The sequence below is a fragment of the Elephantulus edwardii genome, unplaced genomic scaffold (assembly GCF_000299155.1).
Source record: "Elephantulus edwardii isolate Elephantulus edwardi_28Jun2011 unplaced genomic scaffold, EleEdw1.0 scaffold00001, whole genome shotgun sequence".
NCBI lineage: Eukaryota > Metazoa > Chordata > Mammalia > Macroscelidea > Macroscelididae > Elephantulus > Elephantulus edwardii.
The window spans coordinates 32,058,545-32,084,817 of NW_006399751.1; the positions used below are offsets into that span (position 1 = coordinate 32,058,545).

General features: G+C 39.7%; 1 protein-coding gene and 1 pseudogene across 1 annotated transcript in view; both read right to left on the reverse strand.

Annotated features, from left to right (window-relative positions):
• Positions 1-7,811: 7,811 nt before the first annotated feature.
• On the reverse strand, positions 7,812-8,725 carry LOC102849246 (annotated as a pseudogene).
• Positions 8,725-26,273, reverse strand: part of DNAJC10 (DnaJ (Hsp40) homolog, subfamily C, member 10) — a 58,962-nt gene continuing 41,413 nt past the window's right edge. The window contains exons 22-24 of the mRNA XM_006878947.1: positions 23,766-23,885; positions 20,878-20,982; positions 8,725-8,799 (exon numbers count right to left, since the gene is read on the reverse strand). Of these exons, the coding sequence (XP_006879009.1) occupies positions 8,725-8,799; positions 20,878-20,982; positions 23,766-23,885 (300 nt within the window). The remainder of the gene's footprint in view (positions 8,800-20,877; positions 20,983-23,765; positions 23,886-26,273) is intronic.

The following is a 26,273-nucleotide window of genomic DNA, read 5'->3' on the forward strand; positions in this document are numbered from 1 at the left end:
GGAATTGTATCAATGGCCTGAAGCAAAACATTTAACATATTTAGTGGAAAACATATTCGCTCTGTAAACCTTTACGCCTAATTTATTTTTTAAAGAAAATTTTTCTTTTATACTGGTTTTTTGGAAGCTGGAGTGGCACCCACTTCCTAAAGAACATGCCTTTGAAAACTCTATGAACTTTGTGAAAAGATAATAGTTATAGAAAGGCTTCAGGTATTTTGTTCATAGGGTCGCTATGAGTCATGCTATACTCAACAGCAATCAACAGCAGCAACAACAACAACATACTGGTTTACTTTCAAAGATCATATACATTGTTTTTCACACCAGATCTTTCTCATTTCCTTTACACACCCCTCCCTCTATCCATCAAATTGTTCTCCCCTATGATTAACCACCATCCCACCACCCTATCCTAACCACTTTGTTCCCACCATCCTCTGCTTGGATCCTCATACTCATTCTACAATAATGATCTCATACAGTATTTGTCCTTACGGGACTGAGTCAGTTCACCCAGCACAATGCTCTCCAGTCCTTCCCAAGTTAGGTAGTGATTCACAAAATTATTGCTCCTGGGTGCCGTGCAGTACTCCACAGCGTGAATACACCATAACTTCCTAATCTATTTAATTATGACTGTACACTTGGACTTGGCTCCACAGTCAACACTCTTGGCACCAGCAGCCAGGAAATAAAAAAACATATTGTGATGGGAAATTCTGCTTTTAGGGACCTCTCCAGGGTACTGAAGAGCAAGGTGTTACTCTGGAGACTAAAGTTGTCTGATACAGGCTATGGTCTTTGCAATCACTTGTTATGCATCAGAGAGTTGGACAATAACTAGGGAGAATTGATGCCTTTGAGCTGTGGTGCTGGAGAAGAGTATTAAATATACCATGGACTTCCAAGAAAGCAGATTCATCTTTGAGAGGGTTAAACCAGGCTGATCCTTGGAGGCAAGGATTCTGGGGCTTCATCTGACATACTTTGGACATGTTGTAAGGAGGGACCAGTCCTTGGAGAGGGACATCATGCTTGGGAGGGTGGACGGACGGCACAAGAGGGCAAGACCCTCTATTGAGGTGGACTGATTCAGTGACTGGGGTAATTGGGATGGGTGTGTCAGAGGCAGTGCGATTGGCACAGGATAGAGCAGGGTTTAGAGCTGTTGTACATAGGGTCGCTATGAGTCGCAAGTGACTCGATGGCACTTAACAACAACATTTGGACTGCTCCTATATTCCTGCAATGGTGACTAGCACTGCTATGAATATATGCATGAGTGTACATTGGTGTACATTCTCAGTTTATACCTCAGTTACCATTTTCTTGGAGTATATTCCAAGCGGTAAAATAGCTGGGTCATATGGAGTATCTATGTTTCTGAGCTTTCTGAGGAGGCGCCAAATTGCCTTCCAGAGTGGTTGTACCATTTTACAACCCCATCAATATATAAGAATTCTCAACTTGTCACATCCTCTACAAAATTTATTCCTTGCTGTCCTGTTAAATGTTGCCATTGCTACTGGAGTGAGATGGTATCTCATTGTGGTTTTGATTTGCGTCTCTCTTACTGCCAGTGATTTTGAGCATTTCTTCATGTGTCTGTTGGCCATCCCAATATCCTCCTCTGTGAAAATTCTTGCCATGTCTTTTGTCCATTTTGTAATTGCATTATCAGTCTTTTTCTTGTGACCCCTTTGTAGGTGACTCTTTGTTTTTCTTGTGCTGCTTTTAGAATTCTATTCTTATCTATTAATTTGGAGAGTTTGACCATGATATATCTTGATGGTTTTCTTTTTGGTCTCATCTTTTTGGTGTTCACTGTGTAGATTTTCTCATTCTTCAAAATACCTGGGAAGTTTTCTTCTAGTACTTCTTCCACAATTTTCTCAGCAACTTCTCTGTCACTCCCATGTTCTGGAATTCCAATCATATTACATATATTGTTCCTTTTGATGTCATTCCACACAAATCTAATGCTTTCTTAATATTCTTTGCATCTCATCTCTAATTTTCCTTCTAGTATGTTTCCAGTGAGGCTCTTGTCTTCCAGCTCACTGTATCTCTGTGCTATCTCTTCAGTTCTACTTTTTGGTCCCAACAGTGTGTTGGACATTTCTGTTATTTTGGTCTTAATATTCTAGATTGCATTTTCATGCTTTTCTGTTATTTCCAGTACTGTGCTGGCTGTACCCTCTTTCTCTTGTGATGATTATTTAAGTTCTTGTACCTCTTTATTTATACTATCAATTTTCTCTTCCCTCTCTTGCATTTTCTTTCATATCTGTTCCAGTTGCTCCTCATCAATGTTTTTCCCCAGATTGTCATCTCTGGGGTATTTGCTCTCTTAATTACTTCCAGTATTTCTTTCCCCTTCATTTGCCTCTTCTTCTCTACCTGTTCAAATAACTCCATATCACCATATTTCCCTGTTTTTTTCTCTATCTGGGGTATTCATTAGGTCTGCCTTTTTAGGAGAAAGTTTATATTGTTTTTTTCATGATGACTGAGGCATACTGCTGCTTTCTTGACATTATTTGAGTCTTTTCTTAGTAGATACCAGGTTGTTGTAACTATATAAATGACCCAAGGTATGGCAGTATTTTGTGAATGACCTCTATATTGGTGCTCTCCTCTAGGGAACAACAGTCAACCAGGAGTACGATGACTGTTACCCTCCTGAAACTGTGCCTCTACCCAGCCTCTTCTGCTTGAGCATAAGAAATTCCACATGATGTACCTAGACAGCAGTGTTTCAATCAAAGTACCTGTGATACTGGTGCTGGATGACAGAGGCAGCAGCTGGGCAGTCTTTAGGCCGCAGGGGCAGTTGTCTAGTGCTCTGGGTGAGATTGTGGTCTAAAACTGCAGCACCTCAGCCAGGCAGACAGTGCTTCTGTTTCTGGCCAGGGTGTGAGTGTGCCTGGGCTTAACCACAGCCTTTAGTAAATGCTGGGAAAGTGATGGCTGGAAGATGCTTCTGGGTCAGCCATGCCACACAGGCCTTGGTGTCTTGCAACAGAGCAAAGTTATGGTCCCCCAAGAGTGGGTCTCGTGAGAGGATGGGGTCTCCTGAGAGGAGCAGGTCTCACTCCATTAAAATTTTTAATTCATAGCTTGTGTTTGTATGTTCTTACTTACCTAATACATACAGCACTTGTCTGTCACTTTACGGTACTAGAGTGGCTTGCATGTTGCTATCCTGCTGGAAGCTGTACCACTGGCAATTTGAACACCAGCGGGAGGACCCATGTTGGACAGGTTTCAGCAGAATTTACAGACTAAGACAGACTAAGAAGGAGGATTGACTTTCTACTCTTGAAATAACTTTCCTCAAAAACCCTATGAATAACAGAAAATATTGTTAGAGAAACTACCAGAAGTAGAGCCTCTCAGGTTGAAAAATCCTCAAACAATGAGTGCCTCCAACAAGATGGAATGATACAATGACGGTAGCAATGAGTTTGAGCATATCAGAGATGAATGTTGCAAGGTAGGTTAAGTTTCAAGTTTGTTGTTCATAGGGTCACTAACAAGTTGTAGCTGACTCAAAGACACCTAACAACAACAACAATAACAATAGTAACTCATTTATTACTATTATGACCCAAATGATATTTGCAATTACTGTGCATAAATGGTCACCTGAAGACATTTGCCCCTTAATTTCTAACTTTTGATTGTCACTAAGTTTTTACAACTTATTCACACCAAGGTATTCCAGTTTTTGTTGCCAACAAGTTATGATTGAGGAGCACTGAAAACTGGGCTCTAGAATTTCTTTAATTGGAGAATTATTGCTTGGATTCAAATTTTATGGCTTAATCCCATAATGGATGAATTGGCTAATTCTGAAGGAATACATTTCATTTAGGGGAGATCTATGTGTAGGTATTTATCCACTGAATTTATAGAGTGTATAATTTAGCTCAAACTCAGAACTTTAAAAAATATATACTTGAAAAGCAGTCATGAACTTTAAATACCAGACTAGTGAACACAGACAGAAAGAATAGGGAGAGTTGAACAGGAGAGGAGAATGGGATACATTTACATGAAAGAAACAAGATCGTAAACAAAGCAAAGGCGATGTAAAAGATCGCTAATGTAGCAGACAATGTACTCGATTTAATAACTACCTAAGTTTATTTTATTCTGGCCCTGGCATAATATGTGGGCAGGCATGACAGTTACTATTACTATTTGCTTTATGAACGGGGAAAAGATGCAATCGCTTTTACTTCTGACACTTTATATAGCAGATTTAACAAACAAATGTGTCTTGCAAGAAGTGCAGCCAGAGTGCTCCTTTGAAGGGAGAATGGTAAAACATCATTGCATAGGCTTTGGGCAGATTATTATGAGAAGCCAGCCGTGAAGTAGGATATTGTTCTTGGAAAAGTAGATAGCCAGTGAAAGAGGCTTCAGAGCTGTTGTGCACAGGGTTGCTATGAGTCATAGGCGACTTGACGGCACATAGCAGCAGCAGCGGAAGCAGCAGCAACAACAACAACAACAAACCAAGTATTTAGAACTCTAAGATTAATCTAAGTACATAGAGAAAACCTCAAGGTTTGAATTTGGTTGTGGTTTTTTTTTTTTTTTTGGTTTTGTTTCTTTCAGTTTGAGAAATGCTGCACAAGGTCTTCCCTTTTTATTCTCCAATTCCAAGGTCTCTCTGTATTCTAATAGGTTGTTTTGTCTTCTCTAGCTGCCTTTTTTGAAAAAATATTTAATTGTGATTTTAACAAAAGTTTACATAAAAGTTGGATTTTCATTCATTCATTGGTGCACATTTTTATCCCCTCTTTCTCCCTTCCCCTCCCCCAGTTCACTTTTTTGGTTTTTTGAAATGTTCATTGGTTGTTGTACAATTACCTCCTTCCCCCCCTCCCCAGTCCTCCTTACAGTGCCTCTTATCCTGGCCTGTTGTTGTACTTATGTACCTACATATATTCCTTTAAACTTTTTTTAAAATTTTATTATTTTTTGTGCATTGTACTGTCAAATCAGATCTGACTGGTACAGGAGGAGATTGTCCCTCCTTCTCCAGCAGAGCATCCGGTGGATTCGAACCAGGCACATCTGGGATTGCAGTACAACTTCTTGCCACTAGGCCACCAGAGCTCCCTAAACTTCCTTTCTTCATCTGTTCTAGTGCAACATTCATTATCTATTCACCTTCTCTTCCCAAACCTCCATGTCAGACCTTTTTTATAACAGTGGTTTTATGCAGTATATATTCTTTTGTTACTGAGATATATCACTTAGCGTAATGGCCTCCAGGGTCACCCATGTTGTGTAATGTGCTATATAGTATTCCATTGTATAAATATACTATAGTTTTTCTATCTATTCACTTGTTGACAGAGAGAATAAGTCTTCCAATCTCTCCATATGCTTGCCAGTATTTATTGTTTGCTACTCTCTTCAACTTGCTATTGTTGCTGGGGTGAGATGCTATCTCATAGTTGTTTTTATTTGCATCTCTCTGATAGCTAGGATTTTGAACATTACTTCATGTGTTTGTTTACCATCTGAATGTCTTCTTTGGTGAAGTATCTATTCATATCATGTGCAGATTTTACTACTGGGTGGTTTCATCTTTTTCTTGTTAAGATGCTGGAGTGAAAATGACAAGGAAACACTACATGGTTTAAAATTAAGAAAGAAAGTGGCGAGAGCTTGTGGACAGAGTGTAGGAACCTTGTGTGGAGAGAAGGAAAAGGATCATGGGAAAAAGCACCTGGATCCAACATGGAAGAAACTTCCAAGTCATCTCTATGTTGCAAACAAATTAGCCATTGTTCCTTCAATGCTTGCCACCACATTCCTTGGGCTGAAATCAATCATATCTAAAGCTGAGATGATACAGTTATATTGAGGATGATGCTGTCAATCAACCAAGGAACTTTGGTCAAAAGAGACCCTCACTGAGAGCATATGGCAGTGCCCTCCTTGTGATGAAGAATGGAATAAAGATTTATGAGAACATACAAGCACCCTATTTCTCTGAGGCACAGCTAACAGCAACAATAGCCGTGCAAGCAGGATAGCTACAGAGTAACTGTAAATCTAGCTTCAGGCTTGTGAGTTCCCAAGTCTCTCCACATGTTCTGTCATGGAAAAATAATAGAAATGAAGAGTAACTGAGTATCTCCTCAAAAGCCAGACTTAAGACTTAATGCTGCTTCCTGCTACCAGTGTGTTCTTCATTTTCTCCTAATCTAATTACAGAAAGATAAACTATGGCTTTCAAGCTGAAAAACAAATTTAAAACGTATACATCGAGGTGTATTCTTTCTCCATACCTATTCAATCTATACACTGAGTAACTAGACTCTAAAGAATAATGTGGTATCAAGCTTGGAGGAAGACTTATCACTATGCAGAAGATACAACCTGCTTGCTGAAAGTGAGGACTAGAAACACTTGCTGTAGAAGGTCAAATATTGCAACCTTCAACATGGATTGCATCTCAATATGAAGAAAACAAATTCTCACCACTGGACAGATAGACAACATTATGATGGATGGAAAAAGACTGAAGCTGTCAATGACTTTTAGATCCACAATCAGAACACATGGGACCAGCAATCTGATGTATTGCACTGGTAAAGGCTGCAGTCAGGGACCTGAAAATTACTGATGAACAATGATGTTAGTTTGAGGACAAAATTGTGCCAGATTCAGAACATGTTCCTTTCAATCTCTTGCTATGCCTCTGAGAGTTGGACAATGTATAAAGATGATGGAAGAAAAATTGACGCTTTGAGCTGTGGTGTTCTATAAGAGCACTGAACATCCCACGCACAGCCAAGAAAACAAACTGATGTATCTTGCAGAGTGTGCAGACAGAGTGCTCTTTGGAGGCAAGAATGATGAGGCTTTGTCTCACATACTTTGGACATGTTGCCAGGAGGATATGATGTTGGGAAGGGTACCGGGTCAGCGAAGGAGAGGAAGACCCTCAACCAGGTGGACTGACACGGTGACTGCTGTAATGAGCTCTTTTGTGTCAGGAAGTCTGAGGATGGTACAAGATAGAACAGGGTTCAGATCTTTTGTTCATAGTATCATGATGAGTTATACTCAATTTGATGACACCTAAAAGGGCACAAAGAGATGAATGAAGTATGTAATTTGTCCAAATCCAGGGATACTAAATAGTTAGACTATAGGATTGATAGAAGAAGAAAATGTTTTACAATGAGAGACTCATCTTATTTCATACATCAAAACAGTACTAAGATCATCAAAACTCTGGACTTTTTGAATTTAAGGGGGAAAAATAATCTATGCTCAGTACAATTTGATGTTTTATGATTCTTAAAAGGATTAATAGATAACCAGCTTTCTAGGCCACCATTCTTCACAAATAGAGGTCTGCTAAACTTTATTATTTTTATGTATTCACAATAAAATAGTTAACTATGAGTTCAAATTTGTTCTTGAATATTACTCTTGTTTTTATATTTGCATTTTATTTGTTAGATTTTAAGATTTTGCATGCAAAATAGTTTTGTCCCTTCTCATAGTTAAATATACAGCAATGATACTCGCAATCTCAGTCCAATATCAAAGGTAAATTCAGGCTAGTTGAACTCTGTTCACTAACTGGGATAGAACTAATGGAAGTGTTACCTCCTGTGTTTCTCTTTATTTCTCACTGCCATCTACTGGTGCCTAATATTGCTTATGACTAAAATCCTTAAGACAGTCTACCATAGGGATTTTTTTTTTAAGAGAATGAAGCCTTTATTTCCTTGTTTCATACAAAGCTGGTAGAGTTGGTGGCTTTTTGGTCATTGGTCAAAGAGACCAAATCCCATATTCTCGCCTGATTCTTCCTTTGCTTCCACCTTGGCTGGGGTCGCAGCAGCAGGAGCGGCGTAGTGGCAGCAGCCACAGGGGCAGCAGACACAAATGCAGATGGATCAGCCAGAGGGAAGGTGTGCTCAGTCTCCAGAGACAAAGCCAGGACCTGCTTGTACCCACTGATGATGGAATGTGGTACTGAGGCCACAGCTGGGTAACCAATCTGCAGACAGACGCTGGCAACATTGCGGACACACTCCAGGAAGCGGGTATGCAGAGTCTCTTCTGTGATGTCAAGCACTTCAGGATTGTAGATGCTGCCATTGTCAAACACCTGCGGATAATCAGCCCGACGGAGAAGGGGGAGATGTTCAGCATGTTCAGCAGGGTGGCCTCGCTGGCTCCCACCTTGTCTCCAGTCTTAATCAGCTGCACATCACTCAGGATTTCAATGGTGCCTCTGGAGATCTTAGTGGTGATGCCCAAAGCCTGGAAGGAGGTCTTCTTGGGGCCCAGACCAGTGTTCTGGGCCGCACGGTAACCTCACACGGAGCAATGGCACCAGCACGGGCAGCAGCCGGCATCTTGTTGGCCAGCAGCATGTCCCTGATCTCAGTGAGATCCTCTTTGGTGAGCACAAACCCCACATTCCCCAGGATGTGAAGCAGCAGCTTCTCCAGGACCGGGTTGATGTCCAGGTGGCCCCAGATGTCCTTGCCATCATGGTGTTCTTGCCCATCAGAACCACAGCCTTCCCACGGAGGGACATGCGGATCTGCTGCATCTGCTTGGAACCCCCATTGTCTGCACCCACGATGAAGCATTTGAATGAATCTTAAGGAAGTTGAATGATCTTAAGAAAGTAGTTGCACTTCCAGATCACCCTGCCTTCCCTGGGCATCACGGCCTTGCGACAGGGATTGCCATGCGGGGTTTAAAGACGATGTCACTCTCATGAGGATGCCTGGCCAGTGCCTACCATAGGGATTTATAGATAAAGAGGTTAGGACATCACAGAAATTCTTTGGAGCAGTTCTTTTCCAAGAACTATATATCATTTTGATAGATAAGAAGGAACCCTCGTAGTTGTTTTTTTTTTCAATGATGGATGGCTAACCTCAAAGTCAGTGATTAGAACCCAGGAAAGGTTCCAACAAAACGGCCTCAGAAGTCTTATAGGGAAGCTCTATTTTGTCCCCACAGTGGATAATAAAAGCTACCATAAATTGTTGTCAGAGTCAAGGCCATTGTGGGCCTGTGAACTATGGATGTGAACCTTGTCCTATCCTTTGCCATCCTCATCATCTCTGATACACCCGAGCCCATTGTTATAGTCACTATATAGATCCATCTTGTTAAGGGTTTTTTTTCCTCTATTTCCCTGACCCTCTCTTCCTTGCCAAACATGGTGTCCTCTAAGGTCTGGTCCTTCTCAAACTCACCCTCAAATGAGAAACCTGGATACACTTTCTCCAAGACATACTTGTTTGTTCTCGATAGTCCATGGGATATTCAGTATTCTTCTCCAAAACGAAAACTCAAAGGCATTGATTCTTCTTCTATCTTCCTTAGTAATTCACTGTCCAACTATGAATTTTTAAAAAGTTAGTATTTAGCATTCTTTAGCATTACAGGGCTGTCCAGTTAAAATGGGAATGAAAAACAGAACAAAAACAACTCTTAAATTCATTGTTCTGGAGTTGGAACTGACTTATAATGGAAATGTAATTTTTTGTTGTCATTAGGTACTATAGATTCCAATTTTCAGCAACCCTTTGCACAAAAGAATGAAACACTACCTAGTCTCTGGGCCATCCTCACAATCGTTCTGTTTAGCCAACTGTTACAGTCACTATGTCAATCTTCTTTGTATGAGCTTTAATTATTGTTGCGTACCATTGAGTTGGGACTGACCCATAGCTGACCCTCCAGTTGGTTTTCAGAGGCAGTTTAATCACATGGGAAGAGACTGCCCATATTTCTCCGGCAGAGCAGCTGGTGAGTTCAAACCAAATGGCTTTGGGATTTCAGGAGAGTCTAAAACCAGAAGTTCATTTTAAAGTGTTGATGTGAATCTGGAGCCGATGTTGGATTTTAAGAAGCTGCCTTTCCAAAAATGAAAATCATTCTTTTTTTTTAGCATAAAATAGCAAAGATAGATTAGAAAGTTACAGCCCCAAAGTGATGGCCCTCACTCCTTGAAACATGAAGAGAGGCAGAAAGTCCATTTAATCTTGAGAGTGAATCTGACCACCTCCTTTTCTCTGAGGTCTGGCAAATGAAGGATCTCTAATCTACTCCCAAAGTCTTTGCCATGATGGAAAATAGATGATAGATTTGTAGGGTCCCGAGATATAGAATTATCTAATCTTTAAGGGACCTCCAGGAACAGACATGACTAAGAAAGCAATTTAATAGCAAAACAAATTTCCCAAATACCAAACCCACTGCTGTAGTGTGCTTCTGACACAGTGACCTTTCATTTGGCTTCCAAGGTTGTCAGTCATACCGGGAGGGGACTGCCCACCTTTCTCCTTTGTGACAGCTGGAGAACCTGGCATTTATCAGCCTGAGATATGACTAGTGCTTTTTACTTAACTAATTCTTGTTATTTGCCCACTACAAGTAGTGTTACTAGAAATATAGGTGAAAAATTGAGAAGAGACTTCTGCCTTAACACAATAAAAATTCCCGAACGACTGACCTCATTCCTCTGGAATACAATTTATTTTAAATTAGGCTGAAGCCACTATGTGTTATCAAATGGTTTCAGTTCATGTAGCATACAGCGGGTTTTGTGATAGAAATTCATGTTGGACTTTGACTTTACTTTTTGCATTAAAACATAGAAGGGGTGTGAAAGTGAATCTTACAGTTTACTGAGAAGTGTTCTGTACTTATTTGCTTCTGGGTAAAAAAATACATATACAGTGGAAGACTTATTATTCTAGACTTATGGTGGCTTGGTGTTAGGAATTGCATGCTAATGCAAAGATATGTGGTTCTAATCCACCAGGTGCTCTGTGGGAAAAGGCTGGGCAAGCTGTTACCATGCAATTTACTGCCTTTGAAAACCTACTGGAGAGTTGGCTATGGGTCAGTTCTGATATAATTGGATACAACAGTATTTCTTTAGGGAGCTCTTCTGACTAAGTAAGGAGTTGCACTGCCAACCTAAATATAGTTCAAATCCATCAGCTGCTCTGAAGAAGAAAGATGGGCAATCTCCTCCTATGGGATTTACTACCTCTGAAAACCAACTGTAAAGTCATTTATGGGTCAGTACCACCAAGATTGAAGCTGTCAATGATTAAATCTTGCTTGGAAAAACAATCAATGCCCTTGGTAATAGCAATCAGGGTATCAGGAGTTAATGTTTTGGGAAAGTCTGCTCTCAAAGACCTTTTCAAAATGCTGAAGAGCAATGGTGTTAGTTTGAAGACTAAGATGCACCTGATTCAGGCCATGGTCTTCTCAACTTCCTGCTACACATCAGAGAGCTGGGCAATGAATGACAGAAGAAAAACTGATGCCATTGAGTTGTGCTGGAGAAGAGTGTTGAATATCCATGGACTGCCAAAAGAACAAACAGGTATGTTTTGGAGAAGGTTTAGCCAGAGCCCTCCTAGGGGACAAAGTTGACAAAGCTTCAAGTCTTTCATACTTTGGACATTGTTGAAGCTATTCTTTAAAATGGAACATCATACTTGGACAGCTGGGAGAACCAGCAGAGAGGAAGACCCTCGTTGAGATGGACTGACATGGTGACTTCAGAAACAGGAACGAGTGTGTCAGAGACGATGCAGATGGTACAGGTTCAGAAGACATGGTTCAGGTTGGCTGTTCATAGGGTCGCTGAGTACTCAACTGGCGGCACCTAACAACAGCGGTTCTTTAAAATGGACTTTCAAAACCATAAATGATTAAAGAAACACTTTTGCCAATATTGCCACTGAGCTGCTTCCAATTCCTAGTGACCCTCTATTGGGTTTTGGAGGCTATAAATAACAAAGCAAAGAGACTATTTTGCTTTCTCCTGTGTAGCTGCATGGGGATTTGAACTATCAGAGACCACGACTTTTGGGTTAGGAAAATAACATGTTAAGGACGATATTAATTTTACTAAGAGAACTGATGCTTTTGAGCTGTTGTGCTGGAGAACAGTATTGAATATACCATGGATGGCCAAGAGATTCTAGGTTCATCCTAGAGAGTGAGACCAGGCTGCTCCTTGGAGGCAAGGATTCTGCGGTTCTGATATACTCTGGGCATGTTGTAAGGAGGGACTGGTCCTTGGAGAGCGATGTCAAGCTTGGGAGGGTGGAGGGACAGTGCAGGAGAGGAAGACCCTCAATGAGATGGATTGATTTAGGGACTGGGTAATGAGGGTAGACGTGTCAAGAGACATTAAGGTTGGCACAAGATAGAGCAGGTTTCGGGGCTATTGTACATAGAATTGCTATGAGTCACAAGCGCCTTGACAGCACCTACCAACAATGTTTTTATCCTTCATCGAGTCAATTTCTGGTCTGCTCATACTTTGCCCCTCTGAATAGATGAGTGTGTACAGCTGTAAGCAGTAGCCAGTACAGATTGCTGCAATTTGATGGCTAGCTTGAGAGTGGACTTTGTGGCTGTAGATGCTCATAGATCAAAACTGGAACTGAAAATCTTTAAGATCCAGAGGCACATGCTTGGATTCTCAGAGAGCTTATGTTGTTCATTGCTATCATGTTGATTATGACTTGTAGTGATGCTGTGAACAAGAGATCTGGACCTGGCCTTGTTCTGGGCCATCCTCACTTTCTCTGCCATGTTCAAGTCACTTTGTTAATGCATCGTGCTAAGGGTTGTCCTCTCTCACTGGGCTCTCCACCTTCCCCGGCATGTTGTCTCTCCAATGCCGGCCCCTCCTGATAATATGCCTAAAGTATGCTTCACCACCTTTGTTTCTAGCGAGCACCCTGCTTGCGTGTTCTCCAAACTCTATTTGTTCTTTTGGCACTGAGATATTCAGTAGTTCTCCAACACCACAACACAACAGAAAGGCACCAATTATTGTTCTGTATTCCTTATTCACTGCCCAACTTTTAGATGTGCAGGAAGCTACTGAAAATACCGTGCTTTGGATAAGGTCTGTTTAATCTTTAATCTTCCACCATTTAGCACTTTGGAGAGATACTTGACAGATTTTTCCCAACGTAACATGTCTTTTGATTGCTGTTAGCATGGCTTTTATGTGTGGGTCCAACTAAAATAAAGTCACTGACAACTCATTTTTTCCTCTCCATCTAGAATGGTGTTTCCTATTGGTCCTAGTGGTGATGATTTTTGTTTTCTGGATATTGAGATGTAATCCACATTGAAGGCTGTTGTCTTTGATCTTCTGCAGTGAGAGCTCCAAGTCCTCTTCACTACCTGCAAGCAGGGTTGTCTCATCTAACACAGCTCTGGTGCCACGGTGTGTCCTCCACTGGCCAGGTCACAGTGCACCAGCAGGGGGCTCAGGCATTCACAAACCTCCTGTACTCCTATTTAGTCAGCCCTTACCTCTGTAGGCTAGGTCAAAGAGCTTCTCTAATCCCAAGGAAACTTCTACTTTTACTGGCTATCTAAACAGGGGGAAAGGCAGAGAGATAATGATTCAGAATGAGTAGAGGGAGGATTGCACGGAGAAGATTCCTCTTCTGATAGGTCTGGATCATGCCGACAGGATTATGTTCAGCGTTGACTGTTAATGGCTAAATTGTGATTGTAAAGATTCTAAGTGGAGAAGCAATAACTCAAAACAGTGGACTAGGAGGTACTGCTTATAGTTGTAGCTCAAAGGTTGTTATCTTGATCCCTCAAGAGAGCTTGGGAGCGAGTGAATAATCTCTCAGAATCATCAGGCAGTTTCCTTCTACTGTACACAGTGTCCATATGAGTCAGAGGCAACTCTGTTGATGTTATTATGTGCTTCTCCAGAGAACAGGCTAAAACACTACTTCAATGATACATATTAGTAACTCACAGAGATGGCCCTTGCTTTAGGGTTGATTCCAAAAAACTCAACTGAGATCAAGTTACCAGTTACAGGAGTCATCATTCATTCATATACACACTGCTGTCAAATTTCCTTTGGCTGGTAACAACCCTCCACTGTGTTAAGAAAGGTGTGTAACAGGGTTATATAGCTTCTCCATACCTATTCAATCTGTATGTACGCTGAGCAAATTTTGCGAGAAGCTGGACTCTATGAAGAATGTGGCATCAGGATTAATAGACTTTGGAATGCAGATGATACAAGCTTGCTGAAAGTAAGGATTTGAAATAGTTGTTGCATATCAAACACAATATGGATTATATCTCAACATAAAGAAAACCAAAATTCTCACCACTGGACTAATAGGTGACATCATACAATCTAGAGAAAAGAATGAAGCTATCAATGACTTCATCTTCCCTGTATCCACAATCAATACCTTTGGCACCGGCAGTCAGGAGATATTTGCACTGAGAAAGTCTATAGTCACAAACCTCTCTAAATTATTGAGGAACAATGATATTAGTTTGAGGACTAAGATGTGCCTTATTCAGGCCATTGTCTTTTCAATCACTTGTTAATGCTGCTGAGAGCTGGATAGTAAATAAGGAAGAATTAGTGATGCCACTGAAATATTATGTTGGAGAATACGGAATATCCTACGGACTGCCAAATGAACAAACAAGTATATGCCTTGGAGAAGGTATAACCATATTGCTCCTTGTAGAGGCTAGGATGGCGAAGCTTCACCGTCCATACTTTGGGAATGTTGCTGAGAGGCTATTCCTCAGAGGAGGACATCATGCTTGGAAAGGTGAGGATTTGGAGAAAGAAAGGAAAACACTCAACAAGGTGGACTGACACAGCAATGGGCTCGAGTATGTCAGTGTGAGGTTTGCTCAGGATACGCCAGGATACAGATCTGCTGTTCTTGGGGTCCCCATGAGCTCTACTCGACGGCATCTAACAACAACTAATTTCAAAAGGAGGACACTGTCTTTCTCCTGCAAAGCTGTTGGTGGATTTGAACCACCGGAGATGCACGGCTTTTAGATTAGTAGTGTAATTGTTTATGGAGTATGCCACGAGAGTTTCCTCATGGAAGTCAGTATCTACTATCATCTTTACTATTTGACACACTTGCCAAATAATAAGGGTAAGAAATATATTGATGGAGAACAGAAGTAGATTCCCTGTTTAACATGCTTCTCTACTGACAGACTAGAAGTTCAAATCTACTCAGAGGTCCTCAGAAAAAAGGCCTGACCATCTAGTTCTATGCACCTACTCAAAACTTTGTGGAGCAATGATCTACTCCGACATATACAGGATCACTATGAGTCAGCGTTGAGCTGATAGTATCTGAAGTGTAAATCCAGTGTCCATAAACTTGAATGGGCATTGTCAGAACTGTGAATGAGATACTTGAGAGAAAGACCCATGCCTTATATTACTTTTGCCCTCTTCAGTATCCAGCAAAATGGTATATACACATCCACAACTAGCACATTATATTCAGTAAGAATCAAGTAAGATTTCTTGAGGCATTCCATTTTTGGATTTCTATAGAATTTTAAAAATCTTCTAGTCTTGTAAATGAAAGGCACTTGTCATACTCTGATCATAATTTAAAAAATGTATTAGATTAAGGTTAGAAGTAGTGACTATTTCATTATTTGCTCATGTGTATAAAATAGAATTCAAGATACAGGCATAAAAGGTATTTACTAAGAAAAAAAACAAAACACCATGATAAAGAATATGAACTGAGGTGGTGGCTGTTAGGTGCTACCAAGTTGGAACCAAACTGTGGCTGATCCTTGAGTGCATTTTCAGAGGGCTGTAAAGTGCACAGAAGACTATCCATCTTTCTCCCATGAAGAAGCTGATGGACACAAACTGTGTAACTCCTGGTCAGTAGGCCAACTGCTTACCACTAAGTCACCAGGATGAATTGGAGTAGAGCTGAAAATGAATAAAGCCATCACAGCTATTAAAGGAAGAGTTATGAGAAAATATGGAACGAAGACTGAGTGGTCTTAAAAAAACCGCAAAACTGCCAAACTCAATAAAGCATATTCCTAGCTGTTGTTAGGCACTGTCAAGTCGAGTACGACTCAGCGACCCTATCTGTACTCTGTCCTCCTCTGTGTCATCCTCATCATTTCTGACACACTCGATCACATTGCTTTAGTCACTGTGTTCATCCACCTGGTTGATGGTCTAGAAGAAGACCTTCGCCATCCCTCTACCTTTCCAAGCTTGATGTCCTTCTCCAGGAACAACCTCTCCTAGCACCACGACTGAAGTATGTGAGATAAAGCTGTGTTATCCTAGCCTCCAAGGAGCAATCTGCCTGTACCTTCTCCAAGACTTACCTGTTTGCTCTTTTGGCAGTCCATGGCATATTCAGTACTCTTCTCTAACACCACAGTTCAAAGGCATCAATTTTTCATCTGTCATTCTTATTATTGTCCAGTTCTCAGATGCATAGCCAGTGATTTCGAAAAGACCATGGTCTGAGTAAGGTGCACACTAGTCCTCAGACTAACATTACTGCTCCTTAGTAATTTGGAGAGGTTCTTGACTGCAGACTTTACCAGGCAACACATTTCCTTATCTCCGGACTGCTGGTACCAAGTATTGATTATGGAACCAAATAAGATGGAGTCCTTGGCAGTTTCTGTCTTTACTCCATTTATTATGATATTGTCTATCTTTCCAGTGGTGAGAATTTTTGTTTTCTTGACATTGAGATGTAATTCATATTGAAGGGTACAGTGCTTGCTCTTCTGCAACAAGTGCTTCAAGTCCTCTTCACTTTCAATAAGCAAGCTTTTGTCACCTGCATACCAAAGTTTACTGATAAGTCTTCTTCTAATCCCGTTGCTATATTATTCATAGAGTTCAGCTTCTTGAATTATTTGCTCAGCGTACAGACTGAATAAATATGGAGAAAGGAAAGCACCCTGATGCATGTCTTTCTTAATTTGAAATCATGTCTTGTTCCCTCGTTCTGTTTGCACAACAGCTTCTTCTTTCCTAGTTGATATATGGGAAAATGATTTTAAAGAAATAAAAATGCCTGTTGTTCAACTAGCACTTTTACCATTCGATTCACTGAGTTAAAACAACCAAAAGTTAATTACCATATACTGTTAAAATGCAAAAGAGAAAAATTTCAGATTCTTTGATTGTGAACAACTCAGAAACTAAAAGATACCACTGCTGCATCTCTATTTCATTTTCCTATAAAAATAACTTCTATTTTTATGACCATATTTATCAGAAAAAGTCAGTACTGGATAGGGCAGTACTAATCTGAATAACCATGGAATCATAGGAGTTCTAGTGAAACTAATCTGGAAAGTGGTTTTTCCTATTTGAATCATGAACACATTAGTAAGACAGGCTCAGGACAGGGCAGGGCAGGGTTCAGAGCTATGGTACATAGGGTCGCTTTGGGTCTCAGGAGACTCAACAGTATGTAGCAACACCAAGAAGAAGAAAAAAGTTAAACGCAAGTAAAGTATACAGGTCAAAACACAGAAAGCTTACAAGACAAATATTAGAAAAATGAACTACAATGGAGGCATTTTTATAAGGCAATTATAAAAAAATAAATAAACAAACACATGTATCTTTAAAATACAGAACTCAGAATACTTTCTATTTTTAGGATAATCTACAATGTCCAGCTATATTGCTTCCTAAAGGTTTGTAGATACCATAATAATTTCTATAATTTTTTAAATTATTATAGCAAAAATGTTCTCAACTGTGAAAAATTAAAAGCAATTCTTTGACCTTTAAAAAGAAAATGAAGAATTTGTTTATTATCACATGAAAATAGGGAATTTTATTCTTCCACACTACAAGTGTGATTTTTATCAGTGAAATATATGGCCGCAGATAGAATTTTTGAAAACCAGGACACTGAAGATCAGCTTATCTCTTTCAAGCAGAAAATGTAAGTGGAAAAATTCCATTTTGTACATCTTAGGCACGTATACAGCAGAGGACGATCACGTTTAAACCGGCCACCTTCCCAGGAGTCAAAAATCTATGGCCTATGAATGGAATTTGGTCGAGGGACCATCTATACATGGGCCCAAGCTAAGAACGATTTTTACTTAAATGAGTTGTTAAAAAAACGAAAACAAAAACGACCCAAGAAAGTTCACTTAAGAAAAAGTGACAGAGACCATATGTGGTCTGCAAAGCTTAAAATATTTATGATCTGGCTCTTTACAGAAAAAGTTTGCATACCCCTGACTTATACTAATGTTGTACAGAAATCAGGCGGTGCAATTTTAAGTCCCAGGCAATGTTCATTTTTTTTTTCGCCCCCCATGAGTCACCAGATTCTTTTTTTCTTGTTTCTTCAACTCCATCAAAGTTCATCCTTTGTAAAAGGTAGTCAAGAGAGAAAGGAATAAATATGAGTTCATGATATAAAACACAGTAATAGAATAAAAATGAATCAATTATTACTTGTTAAAAAATATTATCATTTAAGGAATCAATATGTGACATACACCTTGCTTACTATAGTAACAGGTACAGAACTGACAGCTCAGTTTTTATCTGTCCTCTCTAACGACTAGTCTTCAAACTATTATATAACTTCAAATACCTATATTCAATACCTTCACATGCTCTTTAACTTATTGTTAGTTATCAAATTCTAATTTAAGACTGGGGAGCTCTGGTGGCCTAGTGAGGTAGGAAGTTATGCAGCCAACCTAAAGCCTTGAGGTTCAAATCTACCAGATGCTCCAAGGGAGGAAGACGAGCAATCCCCTTGTGTAATTTAAGGCCTCAGGGATGCATCCTGTCTCCATACCTTTTCAACATGTATGCAGAGCAGATTATCCAAGAAGCTGGGCTCTATGAGGAGAATTGTGGCATCAGGATTGGTGGAAGATCTATTAACAATCTGCGTTATGCAGATGACACAACCCTGCTTGATGAAACTGAGGAGGACCTCATGCACTTGCTGCGAACGGTCAAAGACTACAGCCTTCAGTATGGACTGAGGCTCAATGTCAAGAAGACAAAGATTCTCACCACTGGACCAATTGGCAGCGTCGGGATGGATGGCGAAGAGATTGAGATTGTTCACAGCTTCAGTTTGCTCGGCTCCACAGTCAACACTCTTGGCACCAGCAGTCAGGAAATCAAAAAGCGTATCGCGATGGGAAAGTCTGCTGTTAGGGACCTCTCTAAAGTACTCAGGAGCAACAGTGTCTCTCTGGAGACTAAGGTGCGCCTGATACAGGCCATGCTATTTGCAATTGCTTGTTATGCATCAGAGAGTTGGACAATGACTAGGGAGGACAGAAGGAGAGTTGATACTTTTGAGCTGTGGTGCTGGAGAAGGGTACTGAATGTACCCTGGACTGCCAGGAAAACAAACAGATTTATCTTGGAGAGGATTAAACCAAGCTACTCCTTGGAGGCAAGGATTCTGGGGCTTCGTCTGACATACTTTGGACATGTTGCCAGGAGGGACGGGTCCTTGGAGAGGGACATCATGCTTGGGAGGGTGGAGGGACAGCGCAGGAGGGGAAGACCCTCTATGAAATGAATTGATTCGGTGACTGGGGTAATAGGGATGGGTGTGTCAGAGGCAGTGCGGTTGGCGCAGGATAGAGCAGGGTTTAGGGCTGTTGTGCATAGGGTCGCTATGAGTCGAAAATGACTCGATGGCACATAACAACAACAACAACAACAACAAAGATCCTTTTGAGGATTAGTTATGAGTTGGTTTGCACTCAATAGCAATGAAAGTTATAATGCGTGCTGCTGAGTGGGAAATGACTCATAGCTAATCCTTCGGTGGATGTTCAGAGGCAGTATATCACACGGCAGGGGACTGCTTAGCTTTCTCCATTGGAGCAATTTGAACCACGTACCTTTCAGTTGGCAGTGCAACTTCTTAACCACTAGGCTAACATAGCTCTTTTAACTGATAATAGAGTCTATTTGAAATGTTGAGCATGAGATAAAAGTCACAAACTGCAAAAATAACTTGAGGAACAGAATTAAAACATTGGGAGGAACTTTTTTTTATTTTTATGAAAACAAAGAAAATATAGATTCATGCCTATCTCTTCCCTATCCTTTAGATTTGGTTACATTATTATTCTCAAAATATATATTAGGGTCTGCAGTACTAGGATCCATTAAATTAAAAAACCAAACTAACTGCTATCAGATTGATTTGACTCTTGGGAACTCTCGGATCACATTTCTGAGGCTATGAATCCTAATGGGAGGAGACTGCCCACTTTTCTCCGAAGAAGTGGCTAGTGAATCAAACCATTGAACCTTTCCATTAACAGAATAGTGTTAGAGGAAAACTTGTATTCTTCTGTGGTATTATGAAGCCAGATTCCTCTAGTTCTTTCTAGAAGCTGGGTTGGTGCTTTTTTTTTTGTTTCTCTCCTGCTTTATGGGAAAGAAATCCAAGTACCACATTCATGATTGTTTTAAATGCCATTTCGAAAGCATTCCAATATTCATGCACCCTTCATTCTAAGTAATGCCCTGGAATTACACTAATTTAAAAGAATGAAAAACGAATTACCTGTGTTAAGGTGGACAGAGGTTATGAGGTTTCCCTAAGTTTACTCACAATAATTGAATGCTTTATTCATATTAAGGGATTTCTGGTAGGGCAGTACATAGAGTTGTGCTGTTAACCCATTGAGTTTACTGCCTTGTAAACTCAATGAAGGGTCAGCGATGAGTCAGGAACTTATTGATGGCAATGAGTGTAATGAGTTACTTAAATTTAGTTAAGTGTAAATAACGAGTGGCCATAGTCACTAATTCTTTTGTTTTTTTTGTTATATGGCTTTATTTGTCCAAATTTTGACGCATTTCAGTATCTACAGATGGTATTTTGTATGTCTTACTGTCCAAAGCACAAATTTTTAAGCATTATTTCTAACATATGTAATGAACAGTAAGACTAAAATTTGATTAACTGTTACTTAAGTTTGCTCAACCATAGTCCTTACCTTGGTTCTCTTCCTTTGATTTTGTAGCGTTTCCAGTTTTTTAAATATTAAGGCAGCAATCTCTTTTGCATCTCTGACATCTATTTGCTCTCCCCAAGTATTTTTCTAAAATGAAAAACATTTATAATTGTTTAAGTACTTTTCAAAGCATGCCATTTCTATCTAGTTATGGCATTAAGTGTGCCTTAAATAATCTTTATGCGCCAAAAATTCAAGTGTCTGTAATGAAAATTTTGTCAAAGAAATAAGTAATGCTGTATAAACAACTTACTCATAATGCACCTGAATAATAATAGTGTTAATGAAATAAATGACAAAATTCCTTAGGAAAAACACAATTCTAATTCAGAATGCCTCAAAGCATCTATTTTAGTATGTTCTGAGGGAACTTAAATCACATTAATACAATCACTGGCATTGACAAGAACCTGCACAACTCTTAACTACAACAATGGAAAAGGATATATAATATTTCTTAGTTCTAACTTGGCCACAGCATGGAGGTACATGAAAGGCTGAGGAAGGACACAGATTAATATATCCAGACCATTTATTCTGAATTTGGAACCCTCTATTTCTTCCTTATGCCTGCTGTGAACCTTGACTTCAAACTCTATGTTAAGATTTTACTGTGTGTTAACCCTCAGTCTTGTTTGTATTTCTGACTTGCAACAGTTTATTTCAATCTTTGTTCAGTTTTTGTCTTCATCATTTCTTGTCTTTAAGTCAGGAGGGGGCATTCTGAGCCCTAATTCTGTCCTCAGGGTGTATGGATCATCTCACATGCACTGGTTAATTTATTAAATGTTCACTATAATGACCCATTTCTAACATCATTCTACCTCAAAAAGACCCAATATTTGCAACACTCATTTCTCAGCTGTTCCGTGAAATCAGAAAATTAAGACTCAGTCTCTGACACAAATATTTTTTACCCCTAATTTCTGTCTATCCAGACAGTTCCTGAGATAGTATTTTAACAAGAATCTCTTGAATCACAAGAATATCACTGAAAATTTGAGATGTCTGGCATCGGGTTGATATCTAATTTCTTTATACTGTTCTATTTAAAAATGTGTTGTAGGTACCTCATTAATATCAGATCTTAACTTGATTTTTCTCATAAAGTATGTGGTATACTAAACTTACAATATATTACTAGAAAACAAAATTAACATCGCAAGTACTTATTTAGTTTAATATAAATTCTCTCTGACCTATGTGGTTTTAAGGCATTGGTTTAGTTGTTGACGTATAAAAAATGATACTTCCTATCAAAGGCTGATATTTTGGCACCTCTGAAAAAAAAGGGAGGAGCTAATGAGTCCTTGCTATTTTACTGGGCAATGGGCAATCACTTGTGACTTCTAGATACAGGTGTTTGTGAGTCCACACTCTAACTCTTTCTCTCACACAAAGGACTGTATCTCACTCTTAGATCCTGGCTTACTTTAATTTAAGAAACAAACAAAAAACCCCACACACATCTTTCCTTTTAAGGCTGTGGCTCTTAATAGCAAGAGGAAAACAGTTCTTTCCATCACCCTAATCACGTTTAAAAATCGCCCACAGACACTTGAGGCAAAAACAAGGAACGAGGCTACCACAGGAACTGAGTAAAGGAGGAAGGGTAAGTATAGAGGCTGTTAAGTTTATAAACAGTTGATGGGCACAGGTAGGAGGAAGGGGAGGAAGTTGAGGTGGTTTGGTTTCAAGCTTTTTTATTTTCTTGATAGATTGGAACTGATATGGATGAGGGGTGCTGCTTCAAAATGAAGCTCAACCACACCCCTGGCCCAATGCCCCTGGACAGATACCTACAGACATAGATCCCTCTGTCTCACACAGGAACACAAAATACAATCACAAAAAAAGAGACCACCAAGCTGGCATTTAACATGTACTTGTATCTTCATGTAATGCTAGAGCTGGGGGGTTCTTATACTTGATATAAACCAAACTCTGCCTCACAAATTAGTGAACTACAGTCCACAGAGGTGGCTTCTTCAAAGTCACACAATGAAGAGACTAAACACCAGCTCTCCTGGGTCTCCTATTGCTTTCATTATACTTTGGTTCTGCTTTAAGACTCATGGTATTTATAAGGGGTAAGCTTGAAGTTTGAAATGGTAATGTGCCAATCATACAAAAAACCCTATCACTCATATGCTAAGGATGTAAAATTCACACTCATGCGCGTGGGCGCGCGCGCGCGCACACACACACACACACACACACACACACGTCTGTATAAACAGATTTTTATTTTATTTTTTAGTTTTTTAAGTTATGGGAGAGGAAAATAACCAAATGTAAGAGAAAAAGTAATTCCTTCTCAAATAAGTAAACCACCCAATACACCAAAAAAATCTTCAACTACAAGTAAGCCAACAAATTAAAAAATAATCTGATGTTATTCTCTGGGGTGGAAAAGAAGTTGTTAACTATTTTTCCTTTTCTTTCTCTCTCTGCCTTTCTTTTTCTATCTCTATTTTTTGAAGAGAAGTGGCAGAGTCTTTTAAAAGTATTATGATGGTGTTCTTTTAAATTTTTCTCTTCACGGGGAAAAAAATAATTATGGAAGTTTTACATGTTAATTTTATAAAAAGTAAGAAATACAATACCTCACAGAAAAGAAATTACTTTGGATTCCAGCACCCATGGCAACACACCATTAATCTTTTACTGTATCTTTTTCTAGCATTTTTCCTATTCAAGTATAAAATTTTAAGACAATGAAGATCTTAACAACTGTGAGATGACAAAAAACATAATATTCCTATTATACGCTATAATCCAAATATGGCAAACAGAAATCAGAAAAAAAGGCAAATCTTTTGAGCATGGCATGCTAAAGGAGAGGAACAGAGAAGAAAATGTGTATGTACCTTCGTTTTTTCATAGGGGTAAAATTTAACAGTTGGATAGGCTCGGATACCAGCTTTCTGGCAGGTCTGAGAATAAGCCTGACAGTCTACTTTTCCGGCTTTCACTTTTCCTTTGACCATCTGAAAAGGAAAGCATATAGTTATAATTTCCTTAGGTATAAATTATTTTGCAAACTTACAATGCTAATATGATACTAAAAATTTCAAATCTTTATAAATCTTATAAATCAAGGACTTGTTGGGTACCATCGAGTTAGAATCAACTCACAACTCAACCTTCAGTGGGTTTTCAGAGGCAGTAAATCACACAGAGGATACTGCCCATCTTTTTCTCACAGGGTAAGTGGTAGACTTGAACTACATACCATTGGGCCAAACCATTTCAATCTATATGCAGAATAGACTATTCAGCAGGCTGGGCTATATGAGGAGAAATGTAGCACCAGGATTGGAAGTAGACTCATCAACAATCTGTGTTACGCAGACAACACAACCCTGCTTGATGAAACTGAGGAGGACCTGAAGTGTTTGCTACAGAAGGTCAAGGACTGCAGGCTTCAGTATGGACTGAAGCTCAACAACAAGAAAACAAAGATTCTCACCACTGGGCCGACTGACAGCACCATGACAGATGGTGAAGAAATTGCTGACAGCTTCAGTATGCTTGGCTCCACAATCAACACTTTTGGTACCAGCAGCCAGGAAATTAAAAGACAAATTTCACTGGGAAGGTCTGTTGTCAGAGAATTCTCCAAAGTACTGAAGAGCAACGATGTCAGTCTGGAGACTAAAATTGTGCGCCTGATACAGGCCACGGTTTTTGCAATTATTTGCTATGCATCAGAAAGCTAGACAATGATTAGTTGGTCAAGAAAATGGAGAGGTCTCATACTGAACTATTTCAACTTCCTCCTGTTGCCTGTAGGTTTACCCATCACACCAACAAGTAACTGCTGTCCACATTCTTCCTTCTTTCTTGGGTCTCACTTGCTGAGGTAGCATTTTGTCTTTCAGAAAGTGAAATCCTGAAAATCCTACATTCCACAGTCCTTCCCTGTGATTTTTCTGAAGTGGAAATTAGTTCCTATGCTGAATAGGGAGCTCTGGTGGCCTGGTGGTAAGAAAGTAGACTACAGTCCCAAAGGCATATGGTTCAAATCCACCAGCTGCTCTGTGGGATTGATGCCTCTGAAAACCCACTGGAGGGTCAGCCATGGGTTGGTTCTGACTTGAAGGCACACAACAGCAGCAACATGCTGAATAGGTTTCGGCAGAGCTTCCAGGCTAACATATACCAAGAAGCTTGGTGATCTACTTATAACAACCAGTCACTGACAACTTTTGATCACAATGATCTTGGTCTAGTGTACTGGTTGCCATAAACTGGGGGACCAACCTGACAGCAGCTAACAATAACCACAATGCTTCTGAGAATACATTCTGAACAGTACACGATCACTGAGGTACAGTTTGTAGTATGGATGGTGTGTGTGTGTGAGGGGAACAAACCACCTTTCCCTTCGTCCAACATCTGAGCCTCACCTTTGCTATTCTCCTTCGATACTTATATTCTGGAAAACGAACTACGAGATCTTAAACATTCCTTGCTCTCTCAAGTGTATGTTCCTTGGAAAATACTGTCTTTTTCTGTTTGGTGGGTTCTCTTGTCAACCATTCTAACTACTAAGCTACTAGTTGTATTGGAATTCTCATTTCAAATACTAACCATTCTTTGGAACCTCTAGCATGAATGACATTGTTTTCTCAGGTCTCTGCTTCACCCTAATTTCACTACAGCAATTGCCATGTACTATATGTATTTAATGCATATTTTATCTTTTAACTAAATAAATCTCCTTGAAGGCATGGTACTTTTGTCTTTGTAGCCTTATGAAGTGCTCTGACTTGGTGATTACAATATAGCTGATGAGTGGGTTTTTCCCCCCCAGTATTTTTTTTTCAATATTCAAGATATAGCTGCATTACAAAATACATAAGCAAGCTAAGTTTTCAATATATGAGGGATGAGATGAGATTATAAAACATTTAAGAACTACTGGCATAAAGAAAGGTGTAAGAAGAAAAATAAGAAACGGAAAGAAAGAATAACCTCTTAAAAATCAGTCAATGATGATAACAATCTTCTGTGGCTTACAGGAATTTGAATTCCTTTAGTGAAAAGTTCCCACAGCCTGGAATTCCAAACTAAACACAAGAGTAACAGAACTGGTATAACTCATACATTCTGATGATTCTCTGTACAGCAAAGAGTTTCCTGAGCATGGAGGTGAGGAAGTTATGGATCTGGATTCATAAGTCTGCTGTGACAGTAAAAAAAAAAACCCAAAACTCTACGTTCAGTTTAATTTCACAAGTATTTACTGAGTTAGCCACTGGGAATATAAAGATAATGAATGATACGTTGACTTTGACGTCAAGAGGAGCAGTTTTGGGGCGCTGGCTGAAAATCGCCTGTGACTTCATCCATAGCCACTGGTGAGAGTCAGC